This window comes from Ictalurus punctatus, chromosome 18 (genome assembly GCF_001660625.3).
Source record: "Ictalurus punctatus breed USDA103 chromosome 18, Coco_2.0, whole genome shotgun sequence".
Classification (NCBI taxonomy): Eukaryota; Metazoa; Chordata; class Actinopteri; order Siluriformes; family Ictaluridae; genus Ictalurus; species Ictalurus punctatus.
The window spans coordinates 1,641,931-1,665,974 of NC_030433.2; the positions used below are offsets into that span (position 1 = coordinate 1,641,931).

Here is a 24,044-nt window from a genome sequence, read left to right on the forward strand (position 1 = left end):
CCTAGGTAGGCATCTCAGTCAACGGTACAAGACAGCTACGTATTTGAGATCAAAGCTGGATTCATTCGGCTGTTTTTCTGCCTCGATTTCCTACTTCTGGCCTAACAGGAGCGAGGAGTAACCGGCGCTTCGTGATGTTCACAGGTAAAAAGGAAAGAAAAGGCAAGGTTTGGGTGTCGTTAAACACTACCAGACGCAGGTTAAGTAGTCCATTTTCTTATTTTATTCCTGTGTTAATACAATAAATATACAAAACTCAAACTACTCGACATGCGACTGCAAAGGGAGACAAGAGTGCATTTGCACAGTACGATGAAATTATTCAGGACGACAGGCAACCACTCGTCGATTATTATTATCATCATCATCATCATCATCATCATTATTATTTTTTTACAAAATATACAAACATCCCTTAGGTTTGCTCGAATGAACGTCACATCACCACATCCTCAGTGTTTCAACTAATAATGTCATTGTGTTCAAAATCACAACTTAAAAGCCACGGTCCAACGCCAACGCAACACGCGCACGAACGCAACGCACGCACGCAAAGGCTCACGTTATACCTTTCTACGGACTCTCCGCTTTGATTCGTATTAATATAGAACAAACATTCGGGTGCCATTCGTTGAAACAATGTTTTGTTTTGTTTTTGTTGTTGTTTTTTTTTAAAAAAAAAAAAAAAAAAAAAAAAAAAAAAGGAAGAACGACTTGCAGCAGCTCATCTCGAGATTATAGAACTGGAAACCTTACAATAGCGCACGGGAATGGGGGAGGGGGGGTTGGGGGGCTGTAGACACGAGGGACATTACAGACACACGCACAGTTTTAAAACAAAGCCATGAGGTAAACGCCTCATAGTAGTGTTTTGTGCGCGCGCGCGTGTCTGGGTGTTAACGCCCGACGATCGGCTCTCAAGTCAATACTGTAAAGAGGTGACGGGAGCTACCACACACACTCGCGGCCTCAAAATACAGACGGCCTATGATCTTGGGAATTGTTTCTCGGAGAGCTGTTTCTCAGTGCTCAAGGCTACAAGGTTGCATGGATGAAGGAGGACTACAAAAACATAGTCTAAAACCTAAAGTGTCCAGTCGGACTGAAATGATGAGACGACTTCAATTTATAAACCTACGTGAGATCACTTGCCGTGGAGTGAAACAGCATTAAGACCCACTCAAATTCACCCAACACACATCTCTCTCTCTCACACACACACGCGCGCGCACACACGCACGCGCACACACGAGTACTAGCATGCTATAATCTTTTCTCTATTTTTCTGCGCCGCTGGAGCATGCCATTAGCAAAAAAAAAAAAAAAAAAAAAACGGAGGGTGGGAGGCTTTCGTTGCAGATAGTGTTTTCTTCTATCCAGGCTTTTTACTGCTCATCGAGAACCGTAAAACTTCTGATACAGGACCTTGGACCGAGTCTTAGTGAGCTTCTCAGGCATGTCTAACCCAACTCTTGTGTTTGTAGGTCACCGGACGAGCCTCAGAAGCCAAGTGAAGGAGCTTCAACTTATTTTCGGAAAAGCAGGAACAGCGTGTAAGGCAGAATCGGAGATTTAAAATAATAATAATAATAATAATTTTTTTAAAAAAGCAAGAGAAAGAGCCAACTGAATCTCCCACTGGGTGCATTCAGTCAGGGATGTTCCTATCGGCCAATGAGGGGCAGGAATGAAATGCTTGTTGGTGTGAGATATTAATGGAATGTGCTGATGACTTGGATGGTATTTAAACACACTGTTTGCTTTGAATGTTTACAGTAAGTGGATAAACTCCTTGCTGACATCACTTCCTGTGTTTTTTTTGTTTTTGTTTTTTTAAAATGAGAAACACGAGTCAGCACATGCTCAATCTGAATGGACAAATGGAAAGTGACTGGAGTGTAACTGACACACACACACACACACACACACACACACACACACACACACACACACACACACACACACTCAGCATAAAAGCCAGATGAGTGCATCTGCTGAGTGAAGTGGGTAGAGTCTCAGTTAGCCAATGGAGTGTGCCGTATCGATGGAGGGGCGGAGTCTGGGATCCTCCACATCTGAAACAGGCTTACAGACGACTCACAAGTCAAAGGAGTACAAATAAGAAAGAATGGGGAAAAAAGTGAGAAAGTGGGAGGAGCTCGAAGTTGGGCCTGCTCTCTCTCGGCCAATCAGAATTGCTCCTTGAACGCTCCGCGAGCGGCGGTCGAGGCGGCGTTGGCGGCTGCCGTTTGGACCGTTTTGTTGGACATGACGCCCGTGGCGAATTCCTGTTGGGCCTTCTCAAAGCTCGCACCAGTGGTTCGATACAGCCCATGGACCTAAACACACACACACACACACACACACACACACACACACACACACTATCATTAAGTAATGTCTATAGACGAACTTCTGGTGGTTAAATATTCTAAGGAGAAACAACAAACACACCCAGTCTTGGAGAAACACACACACCCAATCACTAATTCCACAAATTATCTTCAATGACCCATTACCGCACAGTCTCTTTATCCATATGCCAACTTTCCCCACCCGAGACGAGCAGTTTTACCTTTTTAAACATGATGAGAGAGATGACGGCAGAGGCGGTAAACAGGGCAGCAATCAGGATCATGATGATGCCGACAGGAATGCTTTTATTAAGGCCGGTTAACGCCGAGATCCAACCACTACACACACACAGATTTAATGTGCAATTCCAACATCATAGTTTTTCAAAAAATGAGATGCAAAACTAAAGTCTAAAGCTCCTCTAATATGAAGTAAGCACATGGGAATACCTGACTCCCCAGCCTGTGATGCCAATGGCCTGCATCACATGGACACCGAACTGGCAAATATAGATGAAGAAAAACACAAAGAAGCGGAAAGAGCTGTCACTCCTGCAGAAATAGAGAGAGAGCGAGAGAGAGAGCGAGAGAGACAGAATGAATATTGTTAAATGTGTCTGTGATAAAACACATGCGCTATAGTTGTTTTGTACTTGTTCAGACTTACATATGTGCTGATGTGTCATAAGATACTGTACATGAGGACTAAAACACGACTGTACATATTGTTATAGGAAAAATAATCGGCTCTGGGTTGGTGAGATGCTGCCCTATGCCATAGTCTTCCTATAACAGCACTTTCTCTTATGCTACAGCCAATTTGAGAACGCTAACAATATTTTATTTATTAAAAGATCATGTGGTTGTTTTTTTTTTTTTTTCTCAATACATATGTTAGTTCCTGGTATCACTTACACTGATCAGCCTTAACATTAAAAACCACCTGTCTAATATTGGGCATGTTCCCACAAAACAGTTCTGACCCCCTCGAGGCATGGATTCCACAAGACCTCAGAAAGCGTGCTGTGGTAGGGATCGGATTTGTTTGTCCACCACGTAGCACGGATGCTCGATCGGATTGAGGTCTGGGGAATCTGGAGGCAGCACCTTGAACTCTCCGGCATGTTCTTCAAACCGTTCCTGAACAGTTTTTTGCAGTGTGGCAGGGCGCATTATCCTACTCGAGTGTGACTTTAGCCGGATTAAGGTGATCAATAATCGCTGTTTACATGGCAGTTTCTTAATCAGAATATCGTCTTAATATCAGATTAGTGTTATCCATGTAAATGTACGGAATGAAATATTTAGTTAAATTATCTAATAGGTTAACGTAAAGTCCTTAAAAGGCTCTGCACTGTTTACGGCTGAGTATTAAACGTTTAGGGCACGTCAGGCTTAGCCGAACTCTTAGTGACGTCAGGGTAATTCAAATGAGTGTGTACGTGTCTTACCTGAACGCTCCATAGAGAGGTCTGTACCAGCAGACGAATGAGCAGGGAGTGAACAGCATGAACCACAGCATGGCCAGGCCAAAGTCAACCCCACGCTGTGAATCTACACAAAACCACGCCAAGCAGCCAAAGATGTTCAGGAACAGTGTTGCTGTGTGGACTGCAAAAACACACACAAACACACACACACACACACACGCTATACATCAGATCTTCAGCAGGTCAAACATAGCACACAGTTAAACCAGGAAAGCATCACCCACATTCAGCACTTTACCATCACAAGAGTTCCTGAGTATGAGGTAAAAGCAGAGAATTGGTGCGTGTGAGGTTTCACCCATGCACACACTCTGGATAATAAAGAAAAGAGGACTGAAAGTTGCCGATCACCGTTGCATAAACGAAATTCGGACTTGGAGCACTGAGGCGTTTAAACCCATAAACAACTGCTATAAAGAAAAAATAAATAAATAAATGGACGCCCGATACTTTAGATTCTACGGATCTGTATTCACAAAGACGCGTGTTGCTCATACCGAACATCCCTTCGACACTCCCGGTGCTGTTTGACTTTACAGTATACAGTTCTAGAAGAGTAACGGTTTAGATCTGGTGTCACCCAGAAGACGAGGAGTTCTATCTCGAGTCCGGTTCCTTCCTCAGGAGGATGAGATCTCCACCGTCACCTCTGGCTTGCTCACTAGGAACCCACCTCCAGAATTCTCTACACGTACTCTTTAGAAGTAAAACTGAATTGGATTAAACCTCTCGTGTTTTACAAACGGAATAAATATGAATAAAAATGACGAACGCGCTTTAGTTGAACACAGCAATGACACTAGCCCCAAATTGAGACCCATTTTTCTATATCCATGTCAGACTCAGCATTAATCCTTCTGTCACGATCAGCCTAATGCAAAAGGGAGACGTCGAAAAGGGTGATTCAATTATTCATTGTAAGAGAAATAAGCCAAGAAACCAATGTTAAATGTGTGCCTCCATGTTGAACACTCCGGGGTTGGAAATCTTGCGAAATACATTCTAATACCGTTCCTATTTAAAACGAGGCAGGAACTATTCATGATTTTCTTTCCTCCTTACATTCATAAACTCATTTTATTTTAAACTCATTTTGTTTAAAGTTTACTCTGCTAATATAGAGCCAACATGCCAGCTTCAATGTATCGTAATTATTTTGCAAAAACATTTGAAAAAAACTCTAATTTGACAGAAATCAAAAAGACTAATGCTGACTTAAAACATACTGTACGACCAAAAGTTTGTGGACACCTCACCACCACATTCACATACGTGCTTGTTGAACATATTCCGGAATATTCCATATTTTGCCTCCGTGTTGCGGTTATAATAACCTCCGCTCTGCTGCGAAGGCTTTCCGCTAGACGTTGGAGGGGGATTCGTGTTCATTCGGCAACGAGCGTTCGTGAGATCAGACACCGATGTTGGGCGAGGAGAACTGGGGTGCAGTCGTTGTTTAAACGCATCCCAAAAGGTGTTCACTGGGGTTGAGGCGAGGGCTCTGTTCAGACCACTCGAGTCCTTCCACTCCAGCCTTAGCAGACCACGAGTTCCTGGACCTCGCTTTGTACACAGTCATGCTGGAACATGTTTAAGCCTCTTAGTTCCACTGAAGGGAAACCATAATGCTGGAGCATTTAAAAAAAGAAAGACTTTCTAAGACAACTCGGTGCTTCCAACTTTGTGGCAACAGTTTGGGGAAGAACCACATACGAGTGTGATGGTCAAGCGTCCACAAACTTTCGGCCATACAGTGTAGCACACTCTAACTTTCCCATTCCCTCTCGGAGAAACTGAAGCTCGGCACGTCTCGGATTACAGCAATCGCTTTAAACGTATCTACAATGTACACAAGAGTGTCTTATCACAAAATGTCACACCCATCCCGACACTTTTAAACAAATCCAAAAACACACTCGCATAACACGAACATGGCATGCTCCACTGGAACGTTCATCGCCGCTTTGGGGGGGAAAAAAAAAAAAAAAAAAAAAAACCCAAACAGAGCCATTTGTTTCCACAAAAGAGGATTTTTTTTTTTTGTCTTGTTTTTACAAAGCAGTCCATTTTTAGGTTCGGTAACGATTTATGCGTGCGGGAGCGTGTGATCACATTACAACAGATCTAATTTAGAGCGCCACTCAAGGAGGGGGATCGTCTGAGCAACACATAAATGCTGTATCCGTTACAGAAACTGGAACATGGACAATTTGACCATTTGTATGCTTGGTGCGTCGGCTGTGTAGTAAAAATCTGCAGAACAGATGCTCAGGTACAACTCGCTTTAATAGGAACACCTGTACCCTTAAGCGTTCGTGCATCCTATCGGTCAATCACATGGCAGCGGCGCAACGGATAAAATCATGCAGATACGGGTCGAACGGTTCGGTTGATGTTCACATCAAAACATCAGAATTTGTGAATGAGAAGAAAACATCCAGTTCTGCAGGCAGGAATGTCTTGATCATGAGACAGATCAGAGGAGAATGACCAGGCTTGCTCAAGAAGGCTGCATTAACTCAAATAACCACGCTATACTACTGTGATGAGCAGAATAGCATGCCAGCACACGCGACATGCCGAACCGTGAGGCTACAACCTCAGAAGACCGCACTGTATTTCACTCGTCAGCCGATCTGAGGATACGGTAGGCACATGCTCGCCGAAACAGATCAAAAACATCACTTGGTGTCCCCCCCCACCCCAAATCTGCAGCCGTACAGTTTCCAGTGGTAACCACGATATCACTGATTATTTTCCTAGGGATAACCAATACCAGCATTCCCCTGAACAGTTCCACTCAATGCGCTGCTGACTGGCTGACCCGAGTGAAAGAGTTTCCGATAAGTATCTCGTGATCGGACGGGAGACACTCACACATCCACAGGTAGTACATTATCTTAACCGTCTTCTGAAACTCCACCGGGATATCCACGGATATGTCATGATAGAAACACGGACCCACGGGGAACTTCTCAGGCAGCGGCGGCCAGTTGTTTTTCCTCCCTAAGAAAATGAGAAAAAGGGGTGGGGGGGGGGGGGGAACAGTTTAACCTTAAATATCCGCGAGTGAATTTTCTCAAAACAGAGACGTACAGCGACCGTCAGAGCGTCGAGCTATTTAGACGAACCACTATAAGTCCGAAAAATGAAAGGACTTAACGTTACCGATTATTCACAGCGATTCTTTTAGTTCACGTAACATTATTTCGCATAAAAAGACCTCTCCCATCAAACCAAACAGAAGTAGAAATTATTAATAATGAAAGGAAGAAGAAGAAAAAGCACAATAAAGGGAGAACAACCACGAGCTATCAGTTATTCTGAAGAAATCGAAGACTCTGCATATGAGACATGTGGCCATTATAGTTCACACCTCCAGATGCATTGAGTGACTGCATCTCTCGCTCTCTGCGGTCGAGCTCTGCAGCTTTCCTCTCCAACTCCTCCTGCCTCCTCATCAACTCGGCCTGGGCCCGTGCCTGATCCTGCAACACACACGTTCCAAGGCATCCCGTTACGAACCAGGCTGAACGAGACACACACACACTCTGTAACATCATATAACATATTACTGTCGTGTATTATCGTGGCGGTGTTGTCCAGCATGGGCTGTGGACAGAGAGGAGGCGGGTCGAACCGGAGGGGAACACGTAATGGTTCTCACCTGCATGTAATTAGCGAGAGCTGATTTGTTTGCGTCTCTTTGTGTTTTCAGTTCTCCCCCGTAGAGGCCAGAGAGAGCGAGTGAGAGAGAGAAAGCCAACTAGCACCGAGCCGTGTGTGGGCGCATGCATGCGTGTGTGTATAAAATAACACCGCTGAAAAGTGAAAGAGAATAAAGCGCCTTTTGAGTTGTTCCAAGCCTGCCTCCAGCTTCCTCATTCCCTCCCTGAACTTGTCAAGGGTTACACACTGGTGCTGAAACCTGGGAAGTATTACAATTATGTTAATACATTATATTTCACAAAATAGGTTTCCCGTCCCATGTAGGGGGAGAATCTATCACGTACTTGTCATCTCTCCTGGATTAAACCCAGCAGAATATATTACATCCATCCAAGTTCATTATGCGAGCTGAAAATGTTCCGGAAAAGAGTAGCAAGCGTACACAGGAACAGTAAAATACTAGTCATGGATGATTTGGGTTTCATGTGGCCATCTGTTTACACGACAACTGATGGAGCCTGATAAGCCTATACACCGTGTACAAAATCCGCAGGAAAGTAACCGTGTGAATACCCGACGAAGCAGTCGGGTCGGACTGCGAGAACGGGATATTTTCCTGCTGGCGAGATCCCTGCGAGCAACGACATGCTGCTTCCTTCGTGCAGAAAGCAGACACTTGAGCGATGTAGAGCTGAAGTTGATACCGGAATGTTAGAAACATTATTGAATCGCGGTGTATGGTCTCCTTCAGGAAAGGGTGTGTGTGTGTGTGTGTGTGTGTACATTTACGTGGGTTGTGCCCGATGCTGGGACGTACTAGTGCCTTTCTGAGCGCCTCCACGGACTGATTTTAGTCGCAGTGCAGAAATATACCAGCCACACGATTTTTCCTGTTCACTCCAACACACTGGCATTTTAGGAGAGGGGCTTTCCTTACCACCACATCGTTACACTGCGTGACAACAAAACAGCAGCTTAACATCAAAGAAGTGCTCGGATTAACACACTTCCTTCCCCTGATTGGTTATCGGGTTTACAGTCCGTCCTGGCAGACAATTCAACAATAATAAGCACTATAACGCTGCACTGTTATCAGTTCACGTCAAAATAATCCACACCTGGATGGTCTTACGTGACCTGACGTAACATTACTGTTACCACCACAAAGTGTTTTATTCCTCTAACACCACAGCAATTTCCCAGCAATCATTACTTCTTTTTTTTTTTTTTAAACGTATTAATGAATCTTTAGTTGCATAAATATAATGTTGCATAATGTCTGCGAAAAATATTCATGTTACGCAGCTACAAGCAGTCGTTCCCTCACCGGCCTTTCACTTAAAGACGCCAGGACACGTGAAATCGAATTTCCCCTCGATCTTTTTGACATACAAGTGGTCATTCTACTGTACTATTAAAATGTCCTGCAAGTTTCGTAGCTTGACATGTCCTTCTCGGTACAAAAAGGGCCTTTATTTAACCAAGCTCCGAAAACGGCTCGTTTGGACGCGGCGGGATTCGTGGCGTCACGCTGGCGAATACATTTGCATACGACTGCCCCGACGGCGAGACATCGACACCTACTTTTATATCATCGCACCGCCGGCCCCGCCCACTGGCGCTCAGTCGCTGAACACGCTTCCGCACGTGTCGAAATTTCACTCATAAATGGAATGCTAGCCAATCATAGCAGTAGCTGGTTACATTGAAATCTAAAAAGGTAAAGGACACAAAAACCAAAAACCTTGTCGACACCAATCTTGAGAACGGAACGAAACAGGACTCATCTGGCGGCCGACGCAAAGAGGACCGTTCTGGTTGTCTTTTGCCAAAAAGTTCTGGTACCAAAAGGTCCTACAGACCATTTGAAGGTTGTCGGTAGGTCACCTTAGGGATCAAAACTGCCCCCCTGACCTCCTTATGATTGGTCAAGTGATCTTTGCATAGGCCAATGCCTGGTCATGTTACTCCTCGTGTGAGCATGTGTTTTTTTGTTCTGTTCTACAGCTAAATCCTAGCTGGCACAATTTCTCCTCACACACACACACACACACACACACGCAATCCTAGTTCATTTTCCATCTTCAAAAAAATATAATGCTGAACTCGTATATACATAGTTATGCACGTTTCTAAATGTACTACAGAATCATTTAACAACGTTTGATTTAGAGTCCCGTTTTAGTTTTTGTCTTTTATGTGTTACGAGTTGACCGTCACCTATTTTTGTAGCTCGTCATTGCTGTAAATGAGGATAAATGTGTTTCCAGAGATTTGAATAAATCCCCTTGGTCATCCCCTTTTCAGGCAATGCATAAATCCCCCCCCCTCCGGCCATGCTGAATTAAACATCCCACCGTATGTCCCCAACAGCTGAGGGGTGTACCATGTGCTGGTTTGGGTGGGAGGGGTGGGGGTGGGGGGGTTGTCCATACCACTCTTTATCGGGGGACAGAAAACATCCACACATTGCACATGTAAATAATTTATTACTTATACGAAGCGCCTCGTTTATTTTTGGGTACACTTTTCCCACACGTTTCAAGATTTTAAAAAAGGTTGCAACCTGACTGTTTTCCAATGGGAAAGCAACTGACCGTGTGTGTGTGTGCGTGTGTGTGTGTGCTTACCGTATGGATTAAATTGAACTTTTTAAAAATCCGTTCAAATTCGTTCATTCGCTGCCGGAGTTTTCGTCCGCCATTCTGGCGCGAATCTCATGTGTGGGCGGGGTTTAACAGCGATTCACTCTCAGCGGCTAGTGAGATTTGGATCGACAGCCCCGTGACCTGGAAGTAGAGACTTCAGTGGTGCGAATTTTGGAGAGCGTTCTGGATGGTTCTCTGTATAGTTGTATAGTGTTTGGAATTTGTAGTGGAAATTACTTACATCCTCAGTCAGTATATACATCAATATGTGAGGTTTGGGTAGTCTCGTACGAGTATTTTTTTCGCGACGAGCTCTCGGGAGCGGCACGGAGCACCGTCGTCGTCGTTTGAAGACCGTGTTACATTTTTGCCACCGATTGAAGACGATGATTTCGATCATTTTGAGGATTCCACACTGAATAGTTCTGCAGGAACTCGGCTAATCCTGAGCACTTAAACTGTTGTGTTTTGAACAAAATGAGCTATTTTTATGAATCATTTGACGGACTGGTTTTGTTGGCATTTCCGGTCAGATCTGACCAGCTTTGGAAATGAATACACCAGTCTCCTACACACCCACACAAACCTATCATCAGGGTTGCGGTTTTTACTGCTGGGCTACTGGCCAATTTTATTTTATTTTTTTTAAAGGTTGTGGGTGGAAATACAAAGTCCACAGGTGATGTTTTTTTCCAGGCTAGTTTAAAACTGCTACCAGCCGAGCTGATAGCTAAAGATGGTGTTTTTGCTGAGACCTGGGAACCTTGGCTATAGGGATGTATAAACCAGCAGCATGTGCAAGAAATGCAGTAAATACTTTTGCAAGGAACAGGCCACTGCAACTACACACTGTCACCCTTGGGGCAGTGGTGGTTCAGCAGGTAAGGTTAACCCTCTGTGATCCAGGGGGCGCTGTATCACGGCTGACCCTGCGCTCCGACCCAAACTTCCCGGCATGCTGGGGAGAAAATAATTTCACTGTGCTGTTACCAATATAGACTCATTATCATTATATAGAGCGTTAATTATGAAGATCGAAATTTGCCGTTTATATTGACTGAACAAACTCGCATTGTTTCTCAAATCGTATATCCATACTATTACAGATTCTATATTAAGAACAAACTTTAAACAGTTTTTCTATTACAGTTAGTGTTTGAATTTTTTTTTTTTTTTTAAATTCCTCACGTAGCCTTTTGAAAGGTCTGTTTCACACCCAGTCTAGATTTTGAATATAAGGTCAGCGTTTTAGAAGGTCAGCTCATGAAGGCGATCGTGACAACTCCGGAACGTTTTCAAGAGAAACGGAGCGTGTCTGCAGTGTTTAACATCGCTGTGCGTCGCTGAAATCGGGCGTGTTATACAGTCTGGCTTGGAAACCTGACGGACAGGGATGTTTCGGCTCTGACTTGCCATATATAACTGCAGTGATTCGGCCGAAAGGTTTGTGAGCCCGTACCGTACGTTAGGGACCTGAGGTATTGATGGCTGCAGCCATGGCTACTGAAAATAAACACAAGACATGTTTCACAAAGCACAAATCAAGACAGCCTGCTTTCTGCTGCCATAGCTTCTCAGTCTACTTAAACCCCAGTTTAACGTATTTGATACCGTGCAAGGTTTAAGCAAGTCGATGTTACAGATTCTATGGTGTTTTCCATAAAACATTTCATTTGAACTATATAATGACCACAATCTTTCAATGGAAACAAAGCATATAGATTTCAAATGACACTGGCCAACCGAATCAATCTCCACCGTCCATCAAAACTAAACCTGAGGTTGAAAGTAATGCTGTGAGAGTGAAAAATCCCACCTGAGGTCAAATGCATAAAGCAGCTGGATGTTGGAACACGATGGGAGATTGATTTCCTTGGCTATGGCATTAATGATTTATTTCCGGTCACCGTAGCCGCACTTACAACGGTCCCTATCGCTGGTGGGATGAGAAGAGGTGTGCGTGTACCTGTGTTTGCTGCGGCGGTGAATAAGCTGGTGGCTCCTCGGTGGGCTTCATGATGGCTGGCTGTGTGTTCGCAGTGGGCGGGACTTTGGGACCCGAGCCGGGCGGAGCCTAACACAACAAAAACGAAATATTAATACCGTACAGTAGGGTATTTTTTTTTCCAAATTTGAAAGAAACGGTGTCACGATTTGATAAAGTTAAGCAAATGAAAAATTCCGCAGAGAACACCTTTACAAGATGCAGCTCAGATACCAACGCAAGACAAATATTCCTTTTATGATCTCCATAATGTGATATAAAGAGACTTACCGGTTTCGCATCTGTAAATGGATTGTACTCCTCCAGGCCTGGTGGCGCATTCCGCGTTACTTGTGTCACCGAGGGATCCTAAAAAAAAAAACATACAGAAAGCACAGTTGTTCAACTTTAAACAAGGATAACGTGGACCCTGGATAACCTCTGTGTACTTCTGTTTAAGGAATTATTTGAGCTGCATTTGACATGTTTAAAGGTGTTATTTGCAGGATTTTTCAGCTGATTTATTACTTGGGTGGGAGGGCGGGGCACGCTGGCTTAGTGGTTAGAACGCTTGCCTCGCACCTCCGGGGTCGGGGATTCGAATCCTGCCTCCCCACTTTGTGCACCGTTTCCTCCACCAGTCCAAAGACATTCGCTGTAGGCTGTGTGGCATTTCCAAATTGTCCTTAGTGTGTGAATGTGTGTGCGACTGTGCCCTGTGATGGGTTAGCCCCCATACAGGGTGTCCCCCGCTTTGTGCCCCGAGTTCCCTCTGACAGGGTCCAGGCACCCCCGCGACCCTGTGTAGGATAAGCGGTACAGAAAATGAATGGATGGATATTTATTACTTCATTATATTGCAAACTGCATAGCGAACACATCCAATGGTGCGCACCAGAGTCGGTCGTTATAGGTCGTTATACGTCATCTCCAAATGTAAAAGCTCGGCACAGTAGTGAACCTTCAGACCATCCAAAATTCCTCCGAGAGCACAGCGACGACTCATCCAGGAAGTCTCAAAAGAGCCGAGGACAACATCAAAAGGACCTACAGGCCTCTCTTGCATCAATAAAGGTCACTGTTCATGACTCCACTATCAGAGAGACACTGGGGGAAAATGGCTCCATGGAAGAGTGGTGAGGTGAAACCCACTGCTGACCCAGAAGAACATTAAGGCTCATCGTAAAAAAAAAAATACATGGCAAAACAGCACATTTTTCATTGTTTCTTGAGATCTTGTAATAATTCCTCACTGGTCATGACACTCCTCCACGTCTCACGTCATCAAATTGCGATCGCCTCGTAAAATCGGCCAAATTTAGAGACTACCGATCGAGTCATAGAATGCGATCAATGGCCGATACAGATTGGCGTAAAGACTTTTTCACAGCACTATACTCGCCACGGATGGCAAGGAAGCGACACGTACTTCTGAACAACTTCTGGAAATCACAAACACAGATTTGTTTAATCAAAATAATAAGTGCTCTCCTCCGAGCACGTTTAGCCGCACGTGTCTCGGATAACATGTTTTAGACCTCGTCCTTCGGGTCGGCGGCTGCTGTGTGATGAAGAGGGAGCAGTCGGGGATTAGCTTCGACAAAACCGGGGGTGATTCTGCCAAAAAATAAAGTAACGAAGGACTGAATAAATACACTTCAGAAATACATACAAAGACTTTGGAATAAATAAATCAGTAAATTAACAGAAAAATGCAGGCAAAAGTAAAATTCAGAAGACATTCAAAAATAGGTCGTTAAATGTTTTTTGAGTGGTTAGCACGTCTGCCTCGCGCCACCGGGGCTGGGGCTTCGATTCCCGCTTCCGTGTCGAGTTTGCATGTTCGCCCTGCGCATCGGGGGGTTTCCTCCGGGTGCTCAGATTTCCTCCCCCGGTCCAGTGCTGTAGCCTGATCGGCATCTCCAGAAAACTTACTTCAGGGGCCAACGTGAACAAATATTATCATCCTGAGATGAGTCATAAGACCAGCAGCCAGCCAAAATACATTACTATGAGGCAGATATAAATAAATAAATAAATAAATAAATAAATAAAACAAACAAACAAACCACATGATCGCTGAACTCATAAGGCATATGTTCTTCATACAAGTGTACTTAATCATACTGACCGTAAACTGAACTCATTTAGGTTAAAATGCATAACGATAATGCAGAATGACATGCAGAACTGCGACTATAACTGAAAATAAACGTGAAAAAGCACTGATACATGTTCTAACATCGTGTTATAATGCCCTGCACATCACCTGGATAATTACAGTGGCTACTTAAAAAAACAAAACAAAAAAAAAACAAAAAAAACCCCCCCCACAACTTTAAATTTTTAAACAAGGTTACATTATGGTTAAAGGGTTAGAGTTTCAAGAGTGAACGCTAACTGATGCTACCTCGCAAATTAAAGAACGACCTAATTAATTAATGCCGTATACTGTCTGTTGAACACTGGAGCAACGCAATGCCGCCGTCTGCGTCTGTATTTGTTAAGTGCTCCAAATATTAGTATCTGAAATTGTGCATGAACCGGTAATCTTTCATTCACAAATCAGAACAAATAGCAATTTGAAGAACGTGACATTATTATGACTGAACCGGACGTCCTGAGGAACTTTCTGGCAAGCTCTGTATTTTTATCCCCCCCCCCTTATCTAATGTCATTGAGGAAGCAACCTAACTATGGTTCAAAACAATAATGCGTTTCCCTACTCATACTGAACTGGTGTCTGTTGTTAAGAACAATCGTGGGTGTCAGCGAGGTCACGCATGTGGAAGCGGGCGGGTAGCGCTTTCTTCCGGTTGTGTTTACGACACCCTGTGATGTTTGGAAGAAGTTTGGAAAGATTCGGTCGGCTTCATGTGTCTTGGAGGAAGCACATGACAGCTCTCGCCCTCCGTGGCCGGTAGCGGTCATATGATCGCGGAGAGCTGACTGCTGATGGGGATGGGAGAACCCAAAACAATAACCACCTATTAATACCTCATCAGATTTATTGTAGTGTTTGGGTTTGTTACAATTCCAGAAAGATCAGAAAACAAAGAAGGAAAAAAAAACAACAACAATTTGCTGGACATGTGTGCAGAATATGTGACGAAGCCAGGACGCAGTGCTGGGGTCCTTTAAAGCAGCTTTTCGTTAACCTCTAAGATTCCCTGGGAAGATTTGCGTTTAATAACTACTAACAGTTTACTAAAACAACTATAACTGTTAATCAAAGACTGATTTAAAACATCACCTAGAAGTCTTTCTGTATGGAACAGCCTTCATCTCCGGAGCACAGATACAGCCCAGAAATGCTCAACACAGGAGTAAGGATGGTATCTTAACAATAACAACAACCCGTGTTTAAAAGTGTTTAAACTGTGGCACGCCATAGAACCAATCTGCACATGCATTCAAAGAACTAATGAGTCACGACGCGCTCAAGACAGATGATTTATGATAAAAGTATGAGTTAGAAAAGTATGCCCTATAAATCTACTGCAAAAACTCATGCTTTCTCATTAATCTCTAGTGGCGTCTGCAAACCTAGAGCTAATTCGAGAGCTAAATCTCATTAGCTCGCGACCACTGGATGGAAAAGCATGACGGGAACTGAAAAAGTCCCAAAAGATAGAATGCAAGAGAGGGAAAAGGACTGGGCAAAACAATATTTGAGGGCCTGTCTCCCTCTCGACTCTCGAGCAGTAGGGGGATATTTGATGGGAGTCGCAGCCTATAATTTCCATCTGGCAGGGAAACGATGATTCCAATAATTTCCACTGGCTATAAATAGGTAAAAGCAAGAATCTGTGCGACCAAACATAAGAAAGGACATTCTTCCCCCTCTCCCCCCTTTTAACAGCAAGACAGCGCGGTAAGAAATGCGAGAACATTCAATTAATACTCTTGTCCCACACCTGACAAAATGTGTACACGCTGTTGAAGGAGGTCTGAGTACCTGGGGCATCTCTGGCTAGCCGTCAAGAGGCCGGCGCTATGAATATTTCAGACGGTAGAACAATGAATGTTTCATGAGCCAACTGTGCGCGCGCGCACACACACACACACACACACACAGAGAGAGAGAAAGCAAACTGCTTTCTCAAACTCAAACAAGTATTGAGTGACTTTATAACAAGTCAGATCAGTAATGCTTAACAGGTCTTAGGAAATTAAAAATCACAAATACCTCTTACAATCACGCGCTGGCTTCAACTTCACAATACAAGTATGTGTGGTCTGCCTCGGTGTACAATTTGTCCCGTTTCTAAATCACGGAAACGTGACACCAGTGGTGGCTGATTAGGGATCCGCAAGAACGACCTGGATCCGAGCAGCTCTTCGAATAGACACTCGAGGGAGGGATGATACGCCACATGCACTTGGTTACTGTAATGCCGATACTGCCGTACTGATGACTTCTGGATACCGGGACATGAACATCCCATGATCCCACATTAGGGTTTTTCCCTTCACAGAGAATTTCTAGGCTCTACCAGGCTTACACTAGATGGCCAAATGTTTATGGAAACTTCATCACCACACCGATATGTACTTGTTGAACAGCACGTTCCAGATTTAGTCCCTCCTTTGGCCGTTACAATAACCTCTGTTCTTCTCGGGAGGCTTTCCGCTAGGTTTTCAAGCGGGGTCGTGGGGATTAGGGCTAATTCGGCCGGGAGATCGTTAGCGAGGTCAGGCACTGATGTTCGGGTGAGGAGGTCTGGGCGGACCGGTCGAGTTCTTCCGCTCCGACGTTGGCAGACCATCTCTTCGTGAACCTCGCTTTGTGCACAGGGGGCATGCCGGAACGTGTCTGCTCCTCTGAGTTCCAGCGAAGGGAGCTTACAGCATACGAAGACTTTGTCTACAAAGAATTGTGTGCTTCCACCTTCGTAGAGAAGAACCACATACGAGTGTGATGGTCGGGTGTCCACATACATTTGGCCATATTGTGTGCCAGACATAGTAAAATTTGACATACTGATGAATTAAGCTGTACTCAAATCAAAGTACATGGGCAGGAGCAGGCAGTCAAATATTAAGGCCACGGGACAAAATGTTCAGTAGGACGCAGATTAAGCCCATTTTACACCACAAGACACACACACACACACACACACACACACACACACACACGGGGCGTCTCAACCCGTTCCGCTTGCATGTAGAGCGTTCACTTTCTGGTTTATTCACCGGTTCAGTAAATATAACATGGAACTAGCTGGACTAGCAGGTTATTCTAAACACACACCGGCAGCATGACTCCAGACGCTCTGCAACCCTGACAGGGATAAAGCAGTTATTCAAGATGAATGAACGAGAGCATGACAGAAGGCACGTCCCTAGTATCTACACCAATATCATGGCTGCGTACCATCTCCATCAGATTAATCCACTGATGGCGCTTACACAATTTATCTCCAGTGTTTTTTTCCCCTACCCCTTTTCAGCTCTACTTCCCTACTTGTGTCCTTCCATATCCGCTTCACTTCACCTTTCTTTCTCCGCTCGTACCTTTACAGCCGCTTATTCCGCAGCGCGATACATCAGTCGTGACCCTGCAGGATCAAACACCGAAAACACGCTTCATATCCTGTTCCTATCCGTTTCGCTCCTCCCCCAGCTTTATCGACCGGATATAACCGGGATCATATTCGCTCAGCGGGTTTTTGCCGCCGTCGCCCGTAGCAAAAACTCCCGCTGGTGCTCGAGAATACTCCCGACACCACTCGAATGCAGTTTCGCCGGACAAATATAAGCAGCCATGAAATTACTCCAACATTTTGACAGGCAGCTGCAGTGTCCCGTTCATCCGCAAAACGTGTCCGACGCTTGAGAACGTTCTTTCAGACGTCGTGACTCAAGACCTCGCGTGAATTTGTAGCTCGAATGTTTGTTTGTTTTTTCTTCCTATTCTGCAGACTGCTCACTTGACTGTACATGTTGCTCTCGAACGTATAATAAAGGTGTTCTAGCATGCCGATGCTCCTTCTCATGTTTACGTCGAGTCGGCAGCGGTCAGTCGACGTGCTTCCTCGGTACTGGGTGATGTACACGATTCTGACTGCTCTCCTGGTACTGATGATTTGATACATCCTCACCTGCTTCCCAAATTACGCAAAGCGTTAGAGAGGCGATGGCAACGGGCCGGAAGACGAGTTGTGTCCTCTGTCCACATGCCAGAAAGTACGTCACTCGGTGGATCGGTTAACGTGTTCATACTGATACAGCTCCAACAGCTGACGAGTTACTCATATTTATAGTACCTACATGGAATATAATCAGACAAAAATCACTTCCAAATCCAATTCAAATCTTTCCCCTTTGCAACAGGTATTTTATCAGTGTGTCAACACATTAAAAAAATATATCTATTAAGCGTATGCCTTATTGTTATTCTTTACTTAGTCAAATTTAAAGCCTCGTCACCACCAAGAACCATCGATGCACACTGAAGCATGTTCTCAGACATGCGTGTGTGAGAGAGAGAGAGAGAGAGAGAGAGAGAGAGAGAGAGAGAGAGAAGGTGCCATGTTAATGATGGTGAGGATTGTGAAGCTTTTCATAGGCTGTTTTTGCGTGGGTGGCTTGATTGTGGGGGGTGAGCGCAGGCCGTGATTAAAGGGATAAACAGATGCACGGCTTTATTATTGAGAGCGGGACGGAGGAAGGTTTGACAAATCTTTAAAAAAATAAAAATAAAAAAAAAAGAAAGAAAGAAAGAAAGAAAGAAAGATGGGATCAAGACGTCAACATGGACTGCGTTTATGTTAAATAGTCCTAAGAAGGATTACAGGTAAAGGTGAAGCGCACACACACACCTGGAAGGTCGGCACTGAGATTAACATCTGTACGCTTCACACCACCACTGTGGAACCGGTGTGCAGCTGGATTCCGTCACGAAACGTTGAGAAAAGAAGAAGTACAGCTCAATCGTTTCTACCGAAGTGTAATTTTTTTAAAAAGAGACCTGACAGGTGCCGATTCAGCCGCGATACACCGATCGGCCAGAACATTAAAACCACCTGCCTGACCTCCTTGTGCCTCCGAAACAGCTCCGACCCGTTCAGGCATGGACTTCACAAGACCTCTGAAGGTCTGCTGTGGTATCTGGCACCAAGTTGCGAGGTTGAGATTCCATGCTTCAGCTTTGTCTGTCCAGCACATCGCACGACTGTGTCGCTGGTTCACCGGTTGTCCTTCCTTGGACCAGTTTTGGTAGGTACTAACCACCACATACTGGGAACACCCCACATGACCTGCCGTTTTGGAGATGCTCTGACCCAGTCGATTTGACCCCAAAAAAAAAAGTCGCTCAGATCCTTACACTTGCCCATTTTTCCTGCTTCCAACACATCGACTTCGAGAACTGACTGTTCACTTCCTGCCTAATATATCCCACCCCTTCACAGGTGCCACTGTAACGAAATAATCAATGTTATTCACGTCCCGTCCCGGTGGTTTTAATGTTATGGCTGATCGGTAATCGTGCTGTGTAAGGAATAAAACCTGATGAGGTGTGTTTCCTATAGGAAAATAATCAATGGCAGAGTGCTGTGATGCAGCTTGCCCCAAAGCTGATTCTTTTTCACATAATTTGTCTTGACAGACAGCTTATGTAACTTGCTCTCTAGGGTCGAGGGTCCGAATCCCACCTCTACCCTGTGTGCATGCTCTCCCTGTGCGTCACGGGTTTCCTCCGGGTACTCCGGTTTCCTCCCCCAGTCCAAAGACATGCACTGTAGCCTGATTTCCAATGGGAGTGCGATGCGAGTGTGTGTGTGTGTGTGTGTGTGTGTGTGAGAGATTCTGCCCTGTGATGGACTGGCATCCCGGCCAGGGTGTCCCTCGCCTCAGGCCCCGAGTCCCCGGGGACAGGCTCGATTCGCCCCACGACCCTCTGTAGGATAAGCGGTACAGAAAATACAAGGATGGATGGAGTTTCCTATAGACATCGGACCTCGGGTATACTTTTACTGGTCTTCCATCTTAAACTCATTTGTACGTCAAATATTACCTTCCACGTAGTGCGTTATAAAACGGTTTGTGAATATAAAAAGTCTGCAAAGTTTCAAAGATCAGAGCGCAGTTATCGACTCCCAAAAGAAGGAACCGATTCTGAACAGCCGAAACGAGTCGTTAGTGATTCCAGACTTTACTTCCTGTACAAACCTATGTAGGTTTGTAACATGGGGGGGGGTCAATCACAACAGACTGGGACGTCTGACCAATCAGAGCAGAGTTGCTCTCTGAAAGGAGTTGTTTAGAACGCATCCTTTAGAACGGATCATTTAACGAATTGTTTGTGACACTGGGGGAAAATAGGTAATGCTGCAATTTAAATTATGAGCACATTAAAGTGTTTTTTGACCTCGGATGCGTGTGAATCTATTGTATGAGACTTTTAAACAAAATTAGTCACGTTTCAAAACCATATTAGGTGCGCTTTAAAGCTGCCGTCGTCCATCTACTGCAGAACGCAGGGGCCTTCCGCCTTCTTCATCTTAGCACGCCTTATTCACCGTTGTGCCAAAGGATCTGGAGGTATTACAAGTAGCGAATGCCTCAACAGACGAGTGTGACGGTATACTGCGCTACAGAAATCTCACGTTGTAAAGGTTGTCTTGCCAACGTTTTTGAGAGTTTTACGCAGACACTGGGACACACCATGGCTGTTGCTTGGTGATCAGTCCATAAATTTATCACACAAACCCTTCAAACAGCTGTTGGCAATATGAGTCACTGGGTGCATCTTAAATGATGTACTTCTACAGTGCACCAGGTAGTCTTTGTGCCGGTAATGTGCTCAGAGCGTGAAATACGACAACCGTTATTAATGCCTAGATTATGCATCACAGGAAGACAATGCAAGTCTGGACACTTTTCATCCTCGATGACGTAGCAGGAAGCTTAGTAACTGGGCGATACACCGAGCAAGACCGCCACGCAAAATTTCACATGGACTATACGATCTGAAAAATTTCCCGTCGTTCCTATACAGCAGGGTTAATCGACTCCAGTTTCAGAAAGTTTGTTCGATCAAATGTGAGTGAATGGCAACCCAAGCTACCTCAGAATACTTAAATACTCAGGAGTGGTTTTGTTTCGTTTCGAATCGGCTCGTCACGTGATCACTCCTGACTCAAACCAGTCGTCGATTTTAAGCTTGAGAAACTTCTCCATCTTGAAAAACTGTCATCAACCCCCCCCCCCCCCCCCCCCCCCCCCCCCCCTTAGTGAAGTTATCATCACTTCACTAAGCAGGTCGGAAAAGGAAAAACGAAATCCATGAAAATTCTTCTCTTTCTGACTAAATGTCTCTACTCATATAGGTATTCTCAGGTCTGACGAGCTTCCTTCAGCTAAATCGTTGACATTAGTGCCTGCGAGTAGATAAGCCACAACAAGGGATGTGCTACACAGACGGCAGTCGAATGCAAAGTCGAGTACGTTGAATGACTCTGCAACGGTATTTTGGAATTTTTTTTCAGTTCAGTCTGCTAAAATATTTGAGCTTGGTCCACATCTGGACCGCTGTACAGTTGTTCTGAATCTATTCATTACACAGTCCAAAACGCTGCATTTTGCTGCGGCTTTTTTCAAAACCTGCCATGCACTTTGCTTTTTTTTTTTTTTTTTTGCTGAAAACTACTTGAATTGGCGAAATTGCGATTGCATGACATTGTTTTGCACGATCACAGTGATGTTTGTTGGTAAATGAGATCTTTTAGCTGTACTCATGTTCGACGCTGATGAATCGAACAGTTGTGATGACAAAATCGATGACTGCGTTTACACGGACAGCAGTAATCTAATGATCGACCTTATTCTGGATAAGACGTATAATATTCTGATTAAGGTGTTTACATGAGTCGCTTTTAGAATATTCCTTTCATGTTCCCGTTTTACGCGTTATAGAACATAGAGCGATTAACGGCACACGTCATTACGTCCCCGCGCCACGCCGTCCCCTCCGGAATTTCACGTATCGACATACAGTTGGTCTTCGCTATGGAACCGCATACAGTTTTGGGTGTGTCATTTGTAATTTTTTATAAAGGTAATTATTTGTCGTGCTGTTCGTGCAAACAGACGATTGCTTGAAGCCATGGGCTGCGTCCCAAACCGCGTACTTACTTACACGTATTTCACCTACTATATAGTCAGTAAATACGTGGTTTGGGACGCAGCCGTGCTCTCTTGTTTGCCGTCAAACAGTCGAGCGCTGCCGTGTGTGCACGTGTCCTGTCACGAAATGCGGTGGAAACTCCCACACGACGTTAATAGTGTGATGAAGGTGTCTGTAATACACGTCGATAACGCGACTAAAACTGGAATACTCCACACGTCTTAATTCCATTTGTGTTTACTTCGAGTATGACTTCAGTCGGATTAAGGTCATCAGAAACCGCATGTTGACATGCTAGTTTCTTAATCGGGTTAATATCGGATTACTATTGTCCATGTAAACGTATCGAGTGTGCGTCCGAGACGCGCCAGATGGGTCTCTTATAAACAGTATAGCGTAAATGTACATCGCCAAAAAGCACCGTTTGAAACGGAATGCCTGCTATAAAGATCAACACTCCATGAAATCACATCACACAGATTTGGATTTGTAAGGATATCTATCTTCATCATGTGACAGCATGCAGGATTTTCCAAACCAGTCTGCAGGATTCATCTGAAAATGACTGCACAATGTAAGAAAAGCCTGTCAGGTCTGTGTAAGAGCAGTACAGCTAATCCTCCTCTAAAGCTTTCTGATTGCACCATCAGAACATGACCGGTGACCACGGTCTTAACTGGTTACCTCGATTTCAAGCAAATATACAGAGAAATTAAAGTATTGGGATATATTACCCAGGTTCTAATAGCAAAATAAACCAATCAGAGGGCATGTACAGCGGTCACAGCGCTTTGAGTAGACACCTGAACCGACTTGGCTGCTCCTTCTCAGTAAACATAATCAGCAAAGCTCAGGAACACAGGGTTCAGTCTCAAACGGCTGTCCATCTGGCGTGTTAGTGCACTACACTGAACGGAGGAACCGGTCTCTTATACAGACTATGTAGTGCACTTACGGAGCTTACACAGCGCCTTTTGGGACTCAGCCTGCGAATACGTTTCTGCTAACGGTCCGATTTTAGTCAACGTCGGAAAGGACAACATAAAACAGAATTTTAACTGAAGCTCGTACGAATAACGCAGGACATCTGACGTAACGACAAGCGCCATGTCTTTATATCTTTATTAACTACAACATCTATTTAAAAAAACAACAACAAAAAAAAAACAATAAGAGCTTGTTGACATGGAGAGCGCTGGGTAATATTAAGGGAATTTTTCAACAGACCTAGTAGAAGTCATAACCGTTGTGAAATAAATATATGTTCATTAGAAGGAATATATGACCAAGAGTACGTTTAAATTATTTGATATAAATAAAATAAACGCATATATTGACAGTGAGTACACTTGCTTAGCAGGGCAGGGTGCGTTAGCGTTAGCTATCTGTTAGCTAGCCGTCTGTGTGACTGACTGACTGATATCGGTGAAGGGAAACGGCTTGATTTTTCTCTTTACCTGAAAAGGGTTGCTGAAATCCGGATCCGCGAAAGGGTTGCTGTCGAAATCCGACATTTTATCAATGAACTGTCTTCACGCTACAAGAACAATAAAACCTGAACAACAAAAAAAAACACACTAATGTGAACCTCTCCTGCACAGCAGCAGCGGCGGCGGCGGGGGCAGCTAAGGCTTTCCACTGATCTGCAGCTGCAAAATGGCAGGACCGGAAGTGACGTGTGCGTGCGGTTTGTCTAACTGATAACTTCAGCGTTTTCGTGGCGTTTTATTATTATTATTACAGTAATTATAATGCACTGGTTATCAT

General features: G+C 44.4%; 1 protein-coding gene across 4 annotated transcripts; it reads right to left on the minus strand.

Annotated features, from left to right (window-relative positions):
• Positions 1-200: 200 nt before the first annotated feature.
• scamp1 (secretory carrier membrane protein 1) lies at positions 201-23,945 on the minus strand. Of its 4 annotated transcripts, XM_053687865.1 has the most exons (11): positions 23,735-23,943; positions 13,041-13,762; positions 12,674-12,945; positions 12,437-12,514; positions 12,128-12,235; positions 7,221-7,332; positions 6,722-6,850; positions 3,806-3,965; positions 2,805-2,906; positions 2,576-2,693; positions 201-2,339 (listed from the first exon to the last, which is right to left on the minus strand). In XM_053687865.1, exons 5-11 carry the CDS (start codon positions 12,176-12,178, stop codon positions 2,190-2,192), a joined length of 822 nt encoding a protein of 273 aa, XP_053543840.1. In that variant the 5' UTR covers positions 12,179-12,235; positions 12,437-12,514; positions 12,674-12,945; positions 13,041-13,762; positions 23,735-23,943; the 3' UTR covers positions 201-2,189. The 4 variants fall into 4 exon arrangements, with proteins under 4 accessions (XP_053543840.1, XP_053543839.1, XP_017348648.1 ...); XM_053687864.1 differs by having other exon boundaries at positions 12,674-13,762; XM_017493159.3 differs by lacking the exons at positions 12,674-12,945; positions 13,041-13,762 and having other exon boundaries at positions 23,735-23,945.
• Positions 23,946-24,044: the final 99 nt, after the last annotated feature.

Bases quoted from the DNA above. Each gene is read 5' to 3' on its own strand.
- scamp1 (XM_017493159.3), bottom strand. From the start codon at position 23,791: ATGTCGGATTTCGACAGCAACCCTTTCGCGGATCCGGATTTCAGCAAC. The intron at 12,515-23,734 runs GTAAAGAGAAAA...TTTTTTTTTTAG, and splicing joins ATTTCAGCAACCCTTTTCAG to GATCCCTCGGTGACACAAGT. The intron at 2,340-2,575 runs GTAAAACTGCTC...GTGTGTGTTTAG, and splicing joins CTCTCATCATGTTTAAAAAG to GTCCATGGGCTGTATCGAAC.